Raw genomic sequence first — 17903 nt, 5'->3', positions numbered from 1 at the left:
TTCGTCTTCTACTATCTACTCTTCTACTTTTACTATCTACTCTTCTACTTCTACCTATCTACACCTCTCCCTCCACCCCCTCTCTAAACTCTCACTTTCAACTAATGACCCTCCTCGCTCCTCCCACCTCTCTCCCTCTCACCCCCAAGCCCTCACTAATTACTTCACTATTCATTTCTTTCCTTTCGTTTTCTCTTATACGTTTGTGGCATGATTCTGTATTCTAGAGTTCTCTCTAGAGTTTCGGGTAACTGATCAAGTGACGGCGCCTTGTAGTCTTAGCACCTAGGTAGTCAAATACCTAGGTTACAAGGTGTTGAACGAGAGAGGTTGCCTTAGGAACTCTGGGAGTAAACTAGAATAGTTAGCTAACTGGGGACGGGATAACGGACTAGAGAGAGCTGTTTCCCCCGGCCTCGTTAGTTAACTGGGGGGTGGAATAATGGACAAGATAGAGCTATTTCCCCCACCCCCGTTACAATGTTGGCAGCGGTGTTGAACAATGTTGTAGGTAGTTGGTGTTCTTTTAACATTGTTCAGTCCCACGTGTCTTTTGCCGCTCAGGCGCTATCAGGGAGATCTTGACAGGTGTTTTACTTTCGCGAATTAGCGAACTTTTTTTCAGGTTAGGAGATTGTGATTCTCTGGTGTTGTGTTTAGTGATTTTGTGAGTTTTGTGTAGTTCAGGGAATGTTCACCAGAACTTGCGTGTGTAGTGATTTATGTTAGTAATAAGATTTGGCGATTTGGGAACTTAGCGGTGTTGGTAGTGCAGGTCAGCTGAGTGTGACAGGTGACCTCGCATGTCCCACGGGGACACCCAGCCACCGCTGGTCTCCAGGTCAGTGGGGAGTGGCAGGTGTAGTTTTTAAGTAGTGGTTCTGCTCAGATTATTGCGATCGACTGTTTTACTCCATTTGAACGCAATAACCCGAGGTGTACTGGTATTGTACAGCATGCTAGGGGGAGGCTTAGTATGTCAGTAGACTTCACGTTGGGGACGCTCGACGTTAGATAGTCTGGTCACAGGGGTGGCAACAGTTTTGAGTTGTTGACCGGCGGAGAAGCTAGGAAAACACTCTGGGTCACGTAGGTGGCTGTAGGTTAAGGGTGGGAGTAACGGTTAATTATGTACTTAAGATTAGGAAAGGTACAGTTAAGTTTAGGCTAGTGTTTTGTCTATTAGTTTTGATTTTTTTTTGTGACAAGTTAAAAGTAGTGATGACCTTATTCTCTCTTCTCTAACTTTCCTCTGTTACTGTCTTATGTTCCACCAAGTCAGTATCATTCAGTGTTAATTGGATTATTTAAAAAAAAATTTAAGTGTAGTTGTTGCCAGGAGGAGAGCGGTATAACTGGACTGTGTAAACCCTATACAAACTACAGGGTCACATAACATATCTTGGGAGCACGATATTGTCGCCTTTCTGTTCATCCACAGGTGGGAGCCAGAAGAGAGGAGAGACGCACATACAAAAGAGGGAGACGGCTGCTGTGTACCATACTCACGGGCGTTTATCACCACCACCACGACCAGCCCACTACCTGGAGGTCATGGCTCCATCACCATCACCACCCCAGGGGACCCCAAGATGCAGCCCTCTCGGTCGGTCAACATTGGTCTACCCAGTGGACCCCAGGACGGACGGACCCCAGTGGACCCCAAGACGGACGGACCCCCAGTGGACCCCAGGTCGTTCTGCAGACGTCCCCAGACGACCCAGTAAAGATGGAAGAGGAACAACAACGACTCCAGTCTGTCCCACCAACATCGGTCTACCCAGGATGGACCCCAGGACGGACGGACCCCAATGGACCCCAGGTCGCTTGTCAAAGACCCATGGGAGGAGGAAGAGAGAAGAAAGAAGAGAGAAGAAAGAAGAGAGAAGAGAGAAGAAAGAAGAGAGAAGAAAGAAGAGAGAAGAAGGAAGAGGGAAGAAAGAAGAGAGAAGAAAGAAGAAGAAGATAAGACAAGCTGAGTGAGACACGATGCCTAGTGTCCCTCGCTGGTGTCAGCATCATTGCATGGAGCGTAATTGCAAGACAGGATCGTTTGCCTTAACTGGCCGCCCCTCCTGCAAGCATGTTGCTCTGTTGAATGATTCTTCCTGTGTCGTGCGGACTTGATGTGGCTGTCAGAAGTGGCTCTCTGAAGGAGGCGTGCTGGAGCAACAGGGAGGAAGAAGAGTAGGATGGGATTTCTACTGTTGGCAACTATATGAAGGTCTCGAAACTTGTAGTCCCTATAGCTGTGAAGAACCCCAATATACGTCTCTCATGGTGACTGACGTAGGGCCAATTACAGATCAGCTGGGACAACCGAATTCCACGGTCCTGTGCTCAGTTCAAGTAGTAACGGCTTTCGGGTTGACCAAGTGTTGTTGTGCGTTAACGACGGAGAAGCGACGGAGGCAGTTGTGTTGAAGAAATGTGGTACAGGATTATCTACAAGACCAAGCAGTGACGTCGCCCAGCCAGAGACAATGGACGTCTGTCTATATATTTCATTTTTTAGAGTAGGATGATGTATATTTTTTTAGCTAGGATGTATTCTTTTCGTTAATAAAGTTGTCGCACACAGCTAGCTTGCTTTAGCAGTGTTGCAAAAACTTTATTTTCGGGGAGAAGGGGAGATGTAACACTGTAAAAGTGTTTGGGTTAGTTTATTTAAAATATATATAGAATATGAGTCACAGACAGGGATTTGGAAAGGCGCCAAGTTGTCGGCGGAGATCTCACACCTCTAACCGTTAATGACCTCAAGTGACCTGAGGTCAGATCATGAGAATTTCACCTTGCTTCCGCTAAGCTCTTAATTGTAGTCTGGTAGCCTTCAAACAAGCCGACGTTTAAGGAGTGGCTTGGTAGTGCCGGAGGCTATCTATTTGTGGGCGGAGTTAGCTACTAGGTTCCCCAATAAATACTCGGAGAGCTATCGAGCATCAAGCATTAACGAGACAGAACAGCAGACGAGCAGAGCAGAGAAGACAGCCCTACCAGGGAGGCTGTCGGCCGGCAGGGCGGGAGTCTCTGTCAGCTACAGACCCCCCCCCCCCCCTCTCTATTCAACTTAGACTCAGTCCTCAGTGAGTGAACATTAAGGTGACTTGGTCGTGTTTACATATGTTGTGTGATGATCAGGGACAGTCAAGTTGTAGGGTTCTCGAATTCTTGGATGATGACTCACTTTGCATATTAAACTGGAACATTTTAATTGAATTGCTTAAGTTATGATACTTATCATGAAAAATATAATTGTTGAATTTATTATTTAAATGGTCTTTCACTGTGTTCCTTAGAGTTTTGAGTTGAGGTGAGAAAGCCTCTCTGATTACTGGTTTCATGATTTAATGAGTACATGTTTGGAGTTGATACATGGTAATAACATCTTTTGAGAATATTTTGATACAGGCAAGTTCCATTCCTTGTCTTGTATATAATGATCATGAATGGATGGTGGCAGCATTTCGTCTTCTACTATCTACTCTTCTACTTCTACCTATCTACACCTCTCCCTCCACCCCCTCTCTAAACTCTCACTTTCAACTAATGACCCTCCTCGCTCCTCCCACCTCTCTCCCTCTCACCCCCAAGCCCTCACTAATTACTTCACTATTCATTTCTTTCCTTTCGTTTTCTCTTATACGTTTGTGGCATGATTCTGTATTCTAGAGTTCTCTCTAGAGTTTCGGGTAACTGATCAAGTGACGGCGCCTTGTAGTCTTAGCACCTAGGTAGTCAAATACCTAGGTTACAAGGTGTTGAACGAGAGAGGTTGCCTTAGGAACTCTGGGAGTAAACTAGAATAGTTAGCTAACTGGGGACGGGATAACGGACTAGAGAGAGCTGTTTCCCCCGGCCTCGTTAGTTAACTGGGGGGTGGAATAATGGACAAGATAGAGCTATTTCCCCCACCCCCGTTACAATGTTGGCAGCGGTGTTGAACAATGTTGTAGGTAGTTGGTGTTCTTTTAACATTGTTCAGTCCCACGTGTCTTTTGCCGCTCAGGCGCTATCAGGGAGATCTTGACAGGTGTTTTACTTTCGCGAATTAGCGAACTTTTTTTCAGGTTAGGAGATTGTGATTCTCTGGTGTTGTGTTTAGTGATTTTGTGAGTTTTGTGTAGTTCAGGGAATGTTCACCAGAACTTGCGTGTGTAGTGATTTATGTTAGTAATAAGATTTGGCGATTTGGGAACTTAGCGGTGTTGGTAGTGCAGGTCAGCTGAGTGTGACAGGTGACCTCGCATGTCCCACGGGGACACCCAGCCACCGCTGGTCTCCAGGTCAGTGGGGAGTGGCAGGTGTAGTTTTTAAGTAGTGGTTCTGCTCAGATTATTGCGATCGACTGTTTTACTCCATTTGAACGCAATAACCCGAGGTGTACTGGTATTGTACAGCATGCTAGGGGGAGGCTTAGTATGTCAGTAGACTTCACGTTGGGGACGCTCGACGTTAGATAGTCTGGTCACAGGGGTGGCAACAGTTTTGAGTTGTTGACCGGCGGAGAAGCTAGGAAAACACTCTGGGTCACGTAGGTGGCTGTAGGTTAAGGGTGGGAGTAACGGTTAATTATGTACTTAAGATTAGGAAAGGTACAGTTAAGTTTAGGCTAGTGTTTTGTCTATTAGTTTTGATTTTTTTTTGTGACAAGTTAAAAGTAGTGATGACCTTATTCTCTCTTCTCTAACTTTCCTCTGTTACTGTCTTATGTTCCACCAAGTCAGTATCATTCAGTGTTAATTGGATTATTTAAAAAAAAATTTAAGTGTAGTTGTTGCCAGGAGGAGAGCGGTATAACTGGACTGTGTAAACCCTATACAAACTACAGGGTCACATAACATATCTTGGGAGCACGATATTGTCGCCTTTCTGTTCATCCACAGGTGGGAGCCAGAAGAGAGGAGAGACGCACATACAAAAGAGGGAGACGGCTGCTGTGTACCATACTCACGGGCGTTTATCACCACCACCACGACCAGCCCACTACCTGGAGGTCATGGCTCCATCACCATCACCACCCCAGGGGACCCCAAGATGCAGCCCTCTCGGTCGGTCAACATTGGTCTACCCAGTGGACCCCAGGACGGACGGACCCCAGTGGACCCCAAGACGGACGGACCCCCAGTGGACCCCAGGTCGTTCTGCAGACGTCCCCAGACGACCCAGTAAAGATGGAAGAGGAACAACAACGACTCCAGTCTGTCCCACCAACATCGGTCTACCCAGGATGGACCCCAGGACGGACGGACCCCAATGGACCCCAGGTCGCTTGTCAAAGACCCATGGGAGGAGGAAGAGAGAAGAAAGAAGAGAGAAGAAAGAAGAGAGAAGAGAGAAGAAAGAAGAGAGAAGAAAGAAGAGAGAAGAAGGAAGAGGGAAGAAAGAAGAGAGAAGAAAGAAGAAGAAGATAAGACAAGCTGAGTGAGACACGATGCCTAGTGTCCCTCGCTGGTGTCAGCATCATTGCATGGAGCGTAATTGCAAGACAGGATCGTTTGCCTTAACTGGCCGCCCCTCCTGCAAGCATGTTGCTCTGTTGAATGATTCTTCCTGTGTCGTGCGGACTTGATGTGGCTGTCAGAAGTGGCTCTCTGAAGGAGGCGTGCTGGAGCAACAGGGAGGAAGAAGAGTAGGATGGGATTTCTACTGTTGGCAACTATATGAAGGTCTCGAAACTTGTAGTCCCTATAGCTGTGAAGAACCCCAATATACGTCTCTCATGGTGACTGACGTAGGGCCAATTACAGATCAGCTGGGACAACCGAATTCCACGGTCCTGTGCTCAGTTCAAGTAGTAACGGCTTTCGGGTTGACCAAGTGTTGTTGTGCGTTAACGACGGAGAAGCGACGGAGGCAGTTGTGTTGAAGAAATGTGGTACAGGATTATCTACAAGACCAAGCAGTGACGTCGCCCAGCCAGAGACAATGGACGTCTGTCTATATATTTCATTTTTTAGAGTAGGATGATGTATATTTTTTTAGCTAGGATGTATTCTTTTCGTTAATAAAGTTGTCGCACACAGCTAGCTTGCTTTAGCAGTGTTGCAAAAACTTTATTTTCGGGGAGAAGGGGAGATGTAACACTGTAAAAGTGTTTGGGTTAGTTTATTTAAAATATATATAGAATATGAGTCACAGACAGGGATTTGGAAAGGCGCCAAGTTGTCGGCGGAGATCTCATACCTCTAACCGTTAATGACCTCAAGTGACCTGAGGTCAGATCATGAGAATTTCACCTTGCTTCCGCTAAGCTCTTAATTGTAGTCTGGTAGCCTTCAAACAAGCCGACGTTTAAGGAGTGGCTTGGTAGTGCCGGAGGCTATCTATTTGTGGGCGGAGTTAGCTACTAGGTTCCCCAATAAATACTCGGAGAGCTATCGAGCATCAAGCATTAACGAGACAGAACAGCAGACGAGCAGAGCAGAGAAGACAGCCCTACCAGGGAGGCTGTCGGCCGGCAGGGCGGGAGTCTCTGTCAGCTACAGACCCCCCCCCCTCTCTATTCAACTTAGACTCAGTCCTCGGTGAGTTAACATTAAGGTGACTTGGTCGTGTTTACATATGTTGTGTGATGATCAGGGACAGTCAAGTTGTAGGGTTCTCGAATTCTTGGATGATGACTCACTTTGCATATTAAACTGGAACATTTTAATTGAATTGCTTAAGTTATGATACTTATCATGAAAAATATAATTGTTGAATTTATTATTTAAATGGTCTTTCACTGTGTTCCTTAGAGTTTTGAGTTGAGGTGAGAAAGCCTCTGTGATTACTGGTTTCATGATTTAATGAGTACATGTTTGGAGTTGATACATGGTAATAACATCTTTTGAGAATATTTTGATACAGGCAAGTTCCATTCCTTGTCTTGTATATAATGATCATGAATGGATGGTGGCAGCATTTCGTCTTCTACTATCTACTCTTCTACTTCTACTATCTACTCTTCTACTTCTACCTATCTACACCTCTCCCTCCACCCCCTCTCTAAACTCTCACTTTCAACTAATGACCCTCCTCGCTCCTCCCACCTCTCTCCCTCTCACCCCCAAGCCCTCACTAATTACTTCACTATTCATTTCTTTCCTTTCGTTTTCTCTTATACGTTTGTGGCATGATTCTGTATTCTAGAGTTCTCTCTAGAGTTTCGGGTAACTGATCAAGTGACGGCGCCTTGTAGTCTTAGCACCTAGGTAGTCAAATACCTAGGTTACAAGGTGTTGAACGAGAGAGGTTGCCTTAGGAACTCTGGGAGTAAACTAGAATAGTTAGCTAACTGGGGACGGGATAACGGACTAGAGAGAGCTGTTTCCCCCGGCCTCGTTAGTTAACTGGGGGGTGGAATAATGGACAAGATAGAGCTATTTCCCCCACCCACGTTATAACGTGAAAAGAAAATTACAAGGCGCCGACCAGTGGGCAGAGAGTACCACGCCGGCCAGGCGAAGAAGGCACAAAACAGCATCAAAAGGCCCACCTTGACAGCAAAACACAAAGTCCCAGCACGACCACAACACGTGCCAAGACCCCAAAAAAAATCAATCTGCAAGCCAGGGAGACCCCAGAATGCAGAACTGGGTCACACACGAGGAAACAAAGCCCCCTGAACCCACAAAGGGGGCCCAAGAGGAAGAAACCTCCGGAACGAAACCAAAGAACCCAAAGGAACCCGGAATCGAACCAGGAGGCGCCCAAACCACCACATTTGCCGGCGGAGATACACCACAGAAAGGCAAAGCACAGCCCCTAGACAGAACCCCCAGGAAAATGGTCAAAACAGACCAAAAACCGAGGGACAAGGTGTGGGAGCAAGCATAAACTGACAGGGACACTGAGCCTAAACCCTAGGGCCCAGACCCAAAACAGACAAAACAGAAAACCCGGTGTAAAATCAACACTCACACTTTCCCAGAGGAACAGAAGACGGGCAGAAAACACCAGAAAAGCAAAGAAACGGCAAGAGGAGAATAAAACCCCTGAAAAAGGTGAAAAAATTCAACCAAGACGCTCGCTCGCACACCCAGGCACATGTAAACAAACCACAACGTCGCCCTGGTGGTCACATAGGGAAACCGGCAGAAGAAATTGGCCACCAGAACAGGGGGCTGTGACCGACGCAAAAGATACGAAAACACGCCAGTAAAAGTGGGAAGCAAGCAGACTGGATGGGCGAAAAACTCCACCCAGAAGCAGAAAACCCAGGCAGGGGCAAACAGCCCCAGAAATGCTAGTAGGCATCCCCCACAGCTCAGGGAACCCTCAACAGAGGCCCCGGGGCAGAGCCATCCTCCAAGCCCTCCCCCTTAAAGGAAAGGAAGAGTTCATGGGAAAGGCAGCAAGAAAGAGCCGCAGGTAAGACCCAGAAGCCTTGGCAGGAGGAACAGGCTCGAAAACCTCCGTCCCCAACCCGAACGGTGCAGCACCCGAAACCGCCCGGGTCTCGGCCTCAACCCCGAAACCCGCAGACCGTCCGGAACCGGGAAGAGGGAGGGAAAGGGGCGAACAGCACCTAATCAAAACGGGGCGGCCCCAGGTCATCCGAGTGGGAAACCAACCTAGCATGTTGCAGCAACGTAACTTAGCTTGCAACACGAATGCCGCCTGTATGCTGAACAGTAATAACATCAGGAGAGTACTGGAGAACAAGCAGAGAGTATCTCTTGCAAGACTCCTGGTCAAGGTGTCAGTAACCCAACAGGCAACGTGATGGAGGTAAAAGTGGCCCCTGTCACCCGGAGACAAGGGCAGATAGAAAACTATCACCTGAGGACCACATAAAGAATATTGTGCGAGGAGCTTATGCCACGTTTTCTAACTTCAGAATTGCTTATAAATGCATGGATGGCGATATACTAAAGAAATTGTTCATGACTTTTGTTAGGCCAAAGCTAAAATATGCAGCGGTTGTGTGGTGCCCATATCTTAAGAAGCACATCAACAAACTGGAAAAGGTACAAAGACATGCTACTAAGTGGCTCCCAGAACTGAAGGGCAAGAGCTACGAAGAGAGGTTAGAGGCATTTAATATGCCAAAACTAGAAGCAAGAAGAAAAAGAGGTGATGTGATCACTACATACAAAAAATAAAATAAAATCGACAGGGAAGATTTCCTGAGACCTGGCACTTCAAGAACAAGAGGTCATAGATTTAAACTAGCTAAACACAGATGCCGAAGAAATATAAGAAAATTCACTTTCGCAAACAGAGTGGTAGACGGATGGAACAAGTTAGGTGAGAAGGTGGTGGAGGCCAAGACAGTCAGTAGTTTCAAAGCGTTATATGACAAAGAGTTCTGGGAAGACGGGACACCACGAGCGTAGCTCTCATCCTGTAACTACACTTAGGTAATTACAGCAAGCAACGATTCCATACAAGACGGGTTGGAACCCGGAAGACACATTCAATGGTCTACCAAGCCCCGACGGGTTTCCAGGGCCCATAGGGTAACAACTACGGGAAGCCCAGGCAAGGTGTTGCTAACCGGTTAAAACCCAAAAATAACAAGGGGGTAGAGGACAACACTGAAAACCTCTGTGACGTGTACAATCACAGGGGCCTAGCAGAGGGCCACCAAACACTACCAGTGGAACTATAGCACACACTAGGCAGACCACCACCAGGCAAATGAAAATAAAAACAAAAGAAAAACCCCCAAAAGAACACCGTCTCCAGAGGCAACAGGAACCGGTCACCGCTTAGGTGGCAGGTCGCGCAACACCCTGACGCCCTAACCAGCACAATACCAATCCCTACCCAGGGCCAAACAAGGTCCCCCAAGCCCCAGCTGGCCCCAAGGGCGAGGCAAATGCCAAGCAGCAGGAACCTCTACGGGAATGGTTCCCGAACGCCCCAGGGAACATAACCCTGTCACACAGGGGCAGTACTCACAGGACGCTTTGGGAAGGAAGCCCCTAAGCGCATGCAGCCCTGGTACTGATGAGGAATACCTGGCCACCGCACAACACAACACACAGCAGTGAACGCCACACAAGGCAAACACCCCGTAAGAAACTGAGGCCAGAGAAGCGTCTATCCCAGTTGACATCAGCTTACGAACTGATGCTAGGCAGCCGGCGCGGTGAGGTCCGGGGCTCCCCTTCCCCCTCTCGGGGCGGGTAGGGCTACGCGGACGATCAGCGCGGCAGTAAAGTGTGAAGTTTGCATATTTGCTTGTTTCCTTGGGATTGTAGGGAGTTTCTACCTCTCTGTTCATTTTTTGTTCTAGTTTTTTACCATGTGGGGTTTGTTTTGTTATGCCTACCTTTCTGGGTGCCTAACCCCGGTCAATGGCAGATAAGGAAAACTCCAACCACAAGGGGGTTTTCCAGGGTCACTGCTCCCTGAAACCTCTCTGCAGGGGCCAGGTTCTGGCGCTTGTCCCTGGTAGGTCTGAACTCCTTAGCTAATGTCCCAGTCTAATATAACATACATTAGCTCAATAAGCTCCAGGGAGCTGAAAGGGCTCCCCACAGAAAATGCCATCGGTTTACGAGAGCCCTGAGGAAGCTGATGTGAACCCCATGTAGCCGCGGGAGTTTTGAATGCTACGCTATACATATGAGCGCTCTGAGGCGCCTTGTGCACCACCGTCCTAGCGTCTCAAGGTGCGTTGTGCAGTGGTTAAAGTAGGTTGTTATAACTTCCAAACACAATATATGTATGTTCTGAAATTTTGTTTCTTAATGAAACACTAAAATAAAAATAATCCACTACTCACCAGAAAATGGAGAGATCTGATGTTTCAATCAACATCTCATCTAAATAATCAACCATTTTTGTGTGAAAAACAATTTGATTGATGAGTGCTGCCAATTCTCGATTGTTCTTCAGATTCAACCCAGCACGATTAGCCGTTGCGTAAGCTTGGAGCCGAAACCAATCAAGACGGATGCCACGAAAGTCAAATGATGTACCTTCCTCTACTGAATATAAATTAGAGAGAGCATGGATAAAACAGCATTAGATTCATTGGGTCACAGTTAGTAGCTGGAACAAAGCACAAACAAAACCACTGATAACTAATATTAATCAAATTTAGTCAAAATTTAAAAGATGAAAAGTCAGAGGTGTTTGTCAGGTGTCATCAGTGAATCTGAGGGATACATTCATCACCTGTGTTATAGACAAGGATCTCCCATATACAGTACTGGGTACAGGAACAATTGTCAGCCACTTGCCATGGGGCAGTGGGTGTTTGGAGATGAAGTAGTGGAAGTAGAGGGGATGGGAGTGGGGAGATGGGATGGGAAAGTGGCTGAAGTTGGAGGGGAGGGGGGGGGGGCAGTGACTCCCCAACCTTCAGGACAGCCCATCCCCTCTACTTCCTGGTTGATGATACCTGGTTGATGGGGTTGTAGGAGTTCTTCTACTTCCCAAGCCTGGCCCGAGGCCAGGCTTGACTTGTAAGAGTTTGGTCCACCAGGCTGTTGCTTGGAGCGGCCCACAGGCCTACATATCCACCACAGCCTGGCTGGTCAGGCACTCCTGGGAGGAAACAATCTAGATTCCTCTTGAGGATGTCCATGGTTGTTCCGGCAATATTTCTTACGCTCGCTGGGAGGGTGTTGAACAACCGTGGACCTCTGATGTTTATACAGTGTTCTCTGATTGTGCCTATGGCACCCCTGCTTTTTACTGGTTCTATTCTGCATTTTCTTCCATATCGTTCATGCCAGTACATTGCTATTTTACTGTGTAGATTTGGGACCTGGCCCTCCAGTATTTTCCAGGTGTATATTATTTGGTATCTATTTCGTCTCCTTTCTAGTGAGTACATTTGGAGAGCTTTGAGACGATCCCAATAATTTAGGTGCTTTATTGCGTCTATGCATGCCATACATGTTCTCTGTATTTCCTTTATTTCAACAATCTTTCCTGCTCTGAAGGGGAAAATGAGTACTGAGCAGAACTCAAGACGGGGACAACTCAAGTGACTTGAACAGTACAACCATTGTGATGGGATCCCTGGATTTGAAGGTTCTCGTAATCCATCCGATCATTTTTTTGGCTGACACAATATTTGCTTGGTTATGCTCCCTAAACGTTAGGTCGTCAGACATCATTATTCCCAAATCCTTTACATGCTGTTTTCCTACTATGGACAGATTCGATTGTGTTTTGCACCCTGTATTATGTTTAAGATCCTTATTTTTCTGGTACCTGAGTATCTGGAATTTATCACTGTTAAACATCGTGTTATTTTCTGTTGCCCAGTCGAAAACTTTATCAATATCTACTTGAAGTTTTTCAATGTCTTCAGTTGAGGTAATTTTCATGCTGATTTTTGTGTCATCTGCAAAGGATGATACGAAGCTGTGACTTGTATTTTTGTCTATATCTGATATGAGAATAAGGAACAGCAGTAGTGCAAGGACTGTACCTTGAGGTACAGAGCTTTTAACACTTTCGCACGGGAACGACGCAGCATTGCATCATTTTTTTAGTAGACATTATCTTGGTAACGACGCAGCATTGTGTCGTTTTCGGCAGCAAATTGGCGGCGGCTTCAAGAGGGGCGCACAGCAGTTTTGGATATTATATGCATATACTCTTGTAGGGAATTTCATTGCGAATACATTGATACCAAAATGAAAGGCCTAGGACCAGAATTGAGGTAACAAATTTGAAAACAGTATACCCGTTTCATTAGCGTTCACTGGGATTATGCTCCGTCACTTTCTCTGTTTGCTGTGGGTGGTACGCCTGGCTTTTGGACTTTATATTTGCAAATACTCCTGTAGAGAATTCTATTGCGAACACAATGTTACCAAATTGAAAAACCATGGACGAGAATTGAGGTGACAAAGTTGAAGAGAGTATACACTTTTCAGAATTACTGTGCGCTCCCGTGAAACGCTGGGGCCCACTCGGCCTAGTTGAGGGCTAGAGGGCTGGGGCCACCACAGCGTTAACTGCGCTTAGACTCGATTTTATATGGTTGACTGTTACTCTGTGCTCTGTTCGACAGGAAATTGAGTATCCAGCGTCCTACTTTACCAATTATACCCATTGACCTGATATTGTGTGCTATCACTCCATGGTCACATTTGTCAAATGCTTTTGCAAAGTCTGTGTATACAACATCTGCATTCTGTTTTTCTTCTAATGCCTCAGTGATTTTGTTGTAATGGTCAAGTAGCTGTGATAGGCAGGATCTTCCCGCTCGAAATCCATGTTGGCCTGGATTGTGGAGCTCATTTGTTTCCATAAATCTAGTGACCTGACTCCCGATCACTCTCTCAAATACTTTTATTATGTGGGACGTTAGTGCAACTGGTCTATAATTCTTTGCCAATGCTTTGCTCCCTCCCTTGTGTAGAGGGGCTATGTCTGCTGCTTTCAGCGCTTCTGCTATCTCCCGTGTCTAAGCTCTTCCTCCACACTATACTGATTGCCTGTGCTACTGGCACTTTGCATTTCTTTATGAATATTGAATTCTATGAGTCTGGACCTGGGGCTGAGTGCATGAGCATATTGTCAATTTCTCTTTCAAAATCTGCCATGCTCGTGTTGATATCAGTTTTACTTACAGGTGTTTGGATATTATGCATAAAGAAGTTGTCTGGATCTTCCACTTTCATGTTATATATTGGGGTGCTAAACATGTCCTCATATTGCTTTTTTAGGATTTCTCCAATTTCTTTGTCATCCTCAGTGTATGAACCTTCACTAGTACAAATAGGTACAATACTGGCAGTGGTTTTTGCTTTTGATTTAGGATATGTGAAGAAATATTTTGTTTTTTCTTTATTTCTTGAATTGCTTTCTGTTCTAGTTGCCTTTCTGCAATCTGATATGAATGTCTGTTTGATTTCTTCAATCTCCCTGTTTAAATTATTTCTTCTTTGTATGGAAAGTCGTGTCTGCTTAAGCATTTCCATCAACTTTTTTCTTCTTTTGTAGTGTCATCTGCATTCTCTTTCTACATTGGACCTCTTTCTGGCTTACCTCAAAGGAACATTTTTCAGACAGACTTAATAGGCTTCAGAAGTCAGTTTTCTATTCCTTGTGTAGAATTTTTATTACTTAGAACATTTTCCCATTGAATGTTTGCAAGTTCTCAGTTTATTTTCTCCCAGTCTATCCTTTTATTATTAAAATTGAATTTATTGAAATGCTCTTCTCGCTTGTTGTTTCTCTTGGGCCTACTACCGTTATTAATGTTAGTTTGCACTTCAATGAGTTTGTGGTCCGAGTACGGAGTGTCTGAGACAGTAATATCTCTGATTAGCTCATCAGTGTTCGTGAATATGAGATCCAGCATGTTCTTGTTTCTAGTCGGTTCTGTAATCTGCTGACTGAGTGAGAATTTGTCACAGAATCTCAGTAGTTCTCTGACCTGTGATTGGTTATTTCAAGGTTGATTTCCTGCTATAATGTTATTGTTTACTATTCTCCATCGTAAACTGGGTAGATTGAAGTCCCCAAGGAAGATAATATCTGGTACTGGGTTTGCTAGGTTATCAAGGATATTCTCTATTTTGTGGATCAGCTCAGTGAATTCCTCGACTGTTGCATCTGGCAGTTTGTATATTAGAATAATAATTAGATTTATATTTTCTACCTTATTCCAAGTACGGTCGGCCGAGCGGACAGCACGCGGGACTTGTGATCCTGTGGTCCTGGGTTCGATCCCAGGCGCCGGCGAGAAACAATGGGCAGAGTTTCTTTCACCCTATGCCCCTGTTACCTAGCAGTAAAATAGGTACCTGGGTGTTAGTCAGCTGTCACGGGCTGCTTCCTGGGGGTGGAGGCCTGGTCGAGGACCGGGCCGCGGGGACACTAAAAGCCCCGAAATCATCTCTAGATAACCTCTAGATAAGTACCTCTACCACCTCATTGGTCAAGTTCAGGAGCTCTGTGCATGCCAGCTCCTCTTTTAATATACAAACCTACTCCTCCACTTGATCTAATTACTCTGTCACATCTATATAGATTATAAAAGAGATTATAGAGATTCATCTATACATCTATAAGAGATTATATGATGCTGGCTGGGAGACCCCCCCCTTCATTACTTAATATTTTGTTGGTCATTTTTGGTTTAATGTACCTTTATCCATTCCAAATATTGACTTTTTTCATCAATAATGAATACTCCGCTTACTGCTGTTTGGCTGAGTGATGAATACAGTTGGCTCACATGGAATCTTAACCTTTGTATGACTTGGCTTATGACAACCCCTTTCATCAGCATTCCCTTATATATTTTGTTCTCTCATTCTTTTTTTTTTTTTGTCCAACCCTCTTCCCTCTTCAATTTTTTTCAACTTTTTTTCCAACTCTCTCATACTCTTGTTTCTGTATAATCTTAAAGATTTTTGTGGTGCATATTCTATAATCTAGTTATATGCCAATATTTCACTTTGTCTACAAGAGGGTAGATTACCCTCTGACCTACTACGCTCCACTACACTTACTCCTCCTTATCCTGTGTGCCACTTGTCATCCTGTTCCTCAACCATTCAAAACACTTGGAGATATCTCTGCACAAATTTCTCCAATTCCATTAAATGCTAAAATGCTCTAATATCTCTCTCCACTTAACCATGTCTGTATTTGATAACTAGAACCTTTACCTAAAAAGTTTTCCCATGTATGCTCTACTCGATTATCTAACTTCTTAGCGATAACACTTTACACAAAATGCCAGCCTTTGTCCCCCTCTCTTTCATTGAACTTGGTTTCTTGCATGTAAAACTTGCAAATTTACCTAATATGCTCAAAGGTCCTTTGGCACAGAAAATGTTATGGTTATGAGTGTAATGCCAAAAATTTAGTCTTTACACTTTTATTTTTCACTTTACACTTTATTATACAAAAACAGTATATCGGTCGAACTCTCAAAACCATTTGCAGTAATAGGCTAAAGCAGATTCAAGGCTGGCCTTGATTGTTCTTTTTTAAAAGTACAGTTCTCTCATCAATGAAAAAGTGGTCAAGTAGCAAAAGTAGTTAATTGGTAATTTAATCAGATGTTTCATTAGTCTGGAAATGATACTTGGTAGAAGAGTTAGTTTTGTTGTCTAGTCAATGCATCTTCATTTTCTATATCTGAAGAATTCTCTTCAGATATAGAAATTCTCCAAATCACATGTGCATTTCTATGAGCCATTGCTCCTCGTGGCCTGGCCTGGCCACCTCGTGGCCTGGCCTGGCCACCTCGTGGCCCGAACCTGGCCCCCTCTCTGAGGGGGCCAGGTTCTGGCTCGTGGTCCCCGGTAGGCCTAGAACTCCACCTACATGGACTGATGCAAAATTGTTAGAGCATCCATATCAGCCATGGATAGCTGCAAAGAGCCATAGGGGCTTCCCCCAGAAAATGCAGAAAATACTACATTGAATATATAAACACAGTAATGGTGCATGTATTAATTAGTCTAGGTGATTGCAAGACAGAGCAAAATGCACCACAATCAATTAACCAGATATGAAATTATTTAAGGCACTCGGTGACCAGGAATTACAAGAGATTAAATCACATTTTACTATCCAGAATTATTTCATCTTGGGTCTCAGCACTTCACTATATTACAAGATACAGTACAGGAATTATGACTGCCAAATAAGAATAAAACCCATTGTAATGACCAGACAAGTAGGCCAATCCTCCCATTTCATCTTCCCCTTTCTCCCCTATGCTTTATATTCATACACACGACTTTTCTTAAATTCATGGAGGGGGGGGAGTTGTAATGGTCAAAGAAGTACAGTACTCCTCTTCCCCCTTTTCATCTCCCCTCTCCCCGTTCTTCCTACTCTCTCTCTTCTCTCCCTCTAGACTGCTGGAGGTAGATTAGTCACACCCACCTGGGTATAATAAATTCTGGGTCACAAGTTTCCTCTTGTACTGTGAGGTTACATAGTGCCTTCCACTGTTCTCCGTAGACCTTGGTGGCATCCAGTTTTTGGTGAGAAAACTATTCCTCTGGAGTCTTTAAAGTTGCTCATTGAAAAAGGGCTAGGCATGACTTGTCACTGGCTGAAAGTGCCAGGACCTTAGGCCTGGTTTCCGCTGATTGAATGTAGGTCTAGAGAAGGGCGGAGTTTCTAGGGTAAGATGAGCCTTAGTGGGTGAAGCCTTAATTTCCTTAACCCTTGCACTGCTCACCTATTTTCGGCAAAAACGTCTTGGTGCAATTGTCAAGGACATATTTTTGTTATTTTTACAAATGTTCAGGTAAATTTAATGTCAAAATGTTTCCAAAGTCAACTATTTCCATTTCAAAACACAAATAGTAATGAAAACATTAAAAAACATTAAAATATAGCCAAATTAAAAAACAAAGAGCACAACTCTCTGAGCGCCTAAAGGCGCTTTGCGCAGTGCAGTGGTTAAGGCTCGTAGAAGCACATGAGACAAAAAGATTTGAGTGTGAATTGTTCTAGTACTGGAGGGTGTGGGGTATCAGCCACCAGGAGGCCACAACACCGGCTGAGATGCAGTAACAAAAGGTAACCGAGTTTCTCTATACAATTTGTATTCCTTTACCATACCTCTGAGGATAGGATGTCACTAGCTTAGGGTTAATTAATTTACATTATTAAATAAAATTACTGTTAATTTTCTCCTGTGTATTATATATTTCTTCCCTTAATTAATTCTGACATAGATCTTAAATTGATTTGGACTTTACCTGTGATCTTGAGCATTTCATGAGCACATATATTCCCCTGGTAATTCAAGAAGTAAATGTAACAAAATTCTATTCATCCAATAAGTACTAAAAGATTAAATTCCCAAAGTACTCGGTATTTAGTTGACTGGTCCTCCTCCCGAGTCAATTAACCTAATTATTAACCCTTACACTGCTCAGGGGTCCTTGGGACATTTACACCCCTGTGCGCAAGAAAAAAAAAATTCAACAAAATTTGTTCGTCTTCTAAACATGTTGTGTCCC

At 44.6% G+C, this 17903-nt stretch overlaps 1 protein-coding gene across 1 annotated transcript in view; it reads right to left on the bottom strand.

Annotated features, from left to right (window-relative positions):
- Hem (Nck associated protein 1 Hem) overlaps positions 1-17903 on the bottom strand; it is a 297069-nt gene that overhangs the window by 190652 nt on the left and 88514 nt on the right. The window contains 1 exon segment of the mRNA XM_045741430.2: positions 10721-10922. Within this exon segment, the coding sequence (XP_045597386.2) occupies positions 10721-10922 (202 nt within the window).

The sequence above is a fragment of the Procambarus clarkii genome, chromosome 19 (assembly GCF_040958095.1).
Source record: "Procambarus clarkii isolate CNS0578487 chromosome 19, FALCON_Pclarkii_2.0, whole genome shotgun sequence".
In the NCBI taxonomy this organism is placed as follows: Eukaryota; Metazoa; Arthropoda; class Malacostraca; order Decapoda; family Cambaridae; genus Procambarus; species Procambarus clarkii.
Note: the sequence above shows the minus strand (reverse complement) of the source record. Positions and strands in the feature narration are given on the sequence as shown.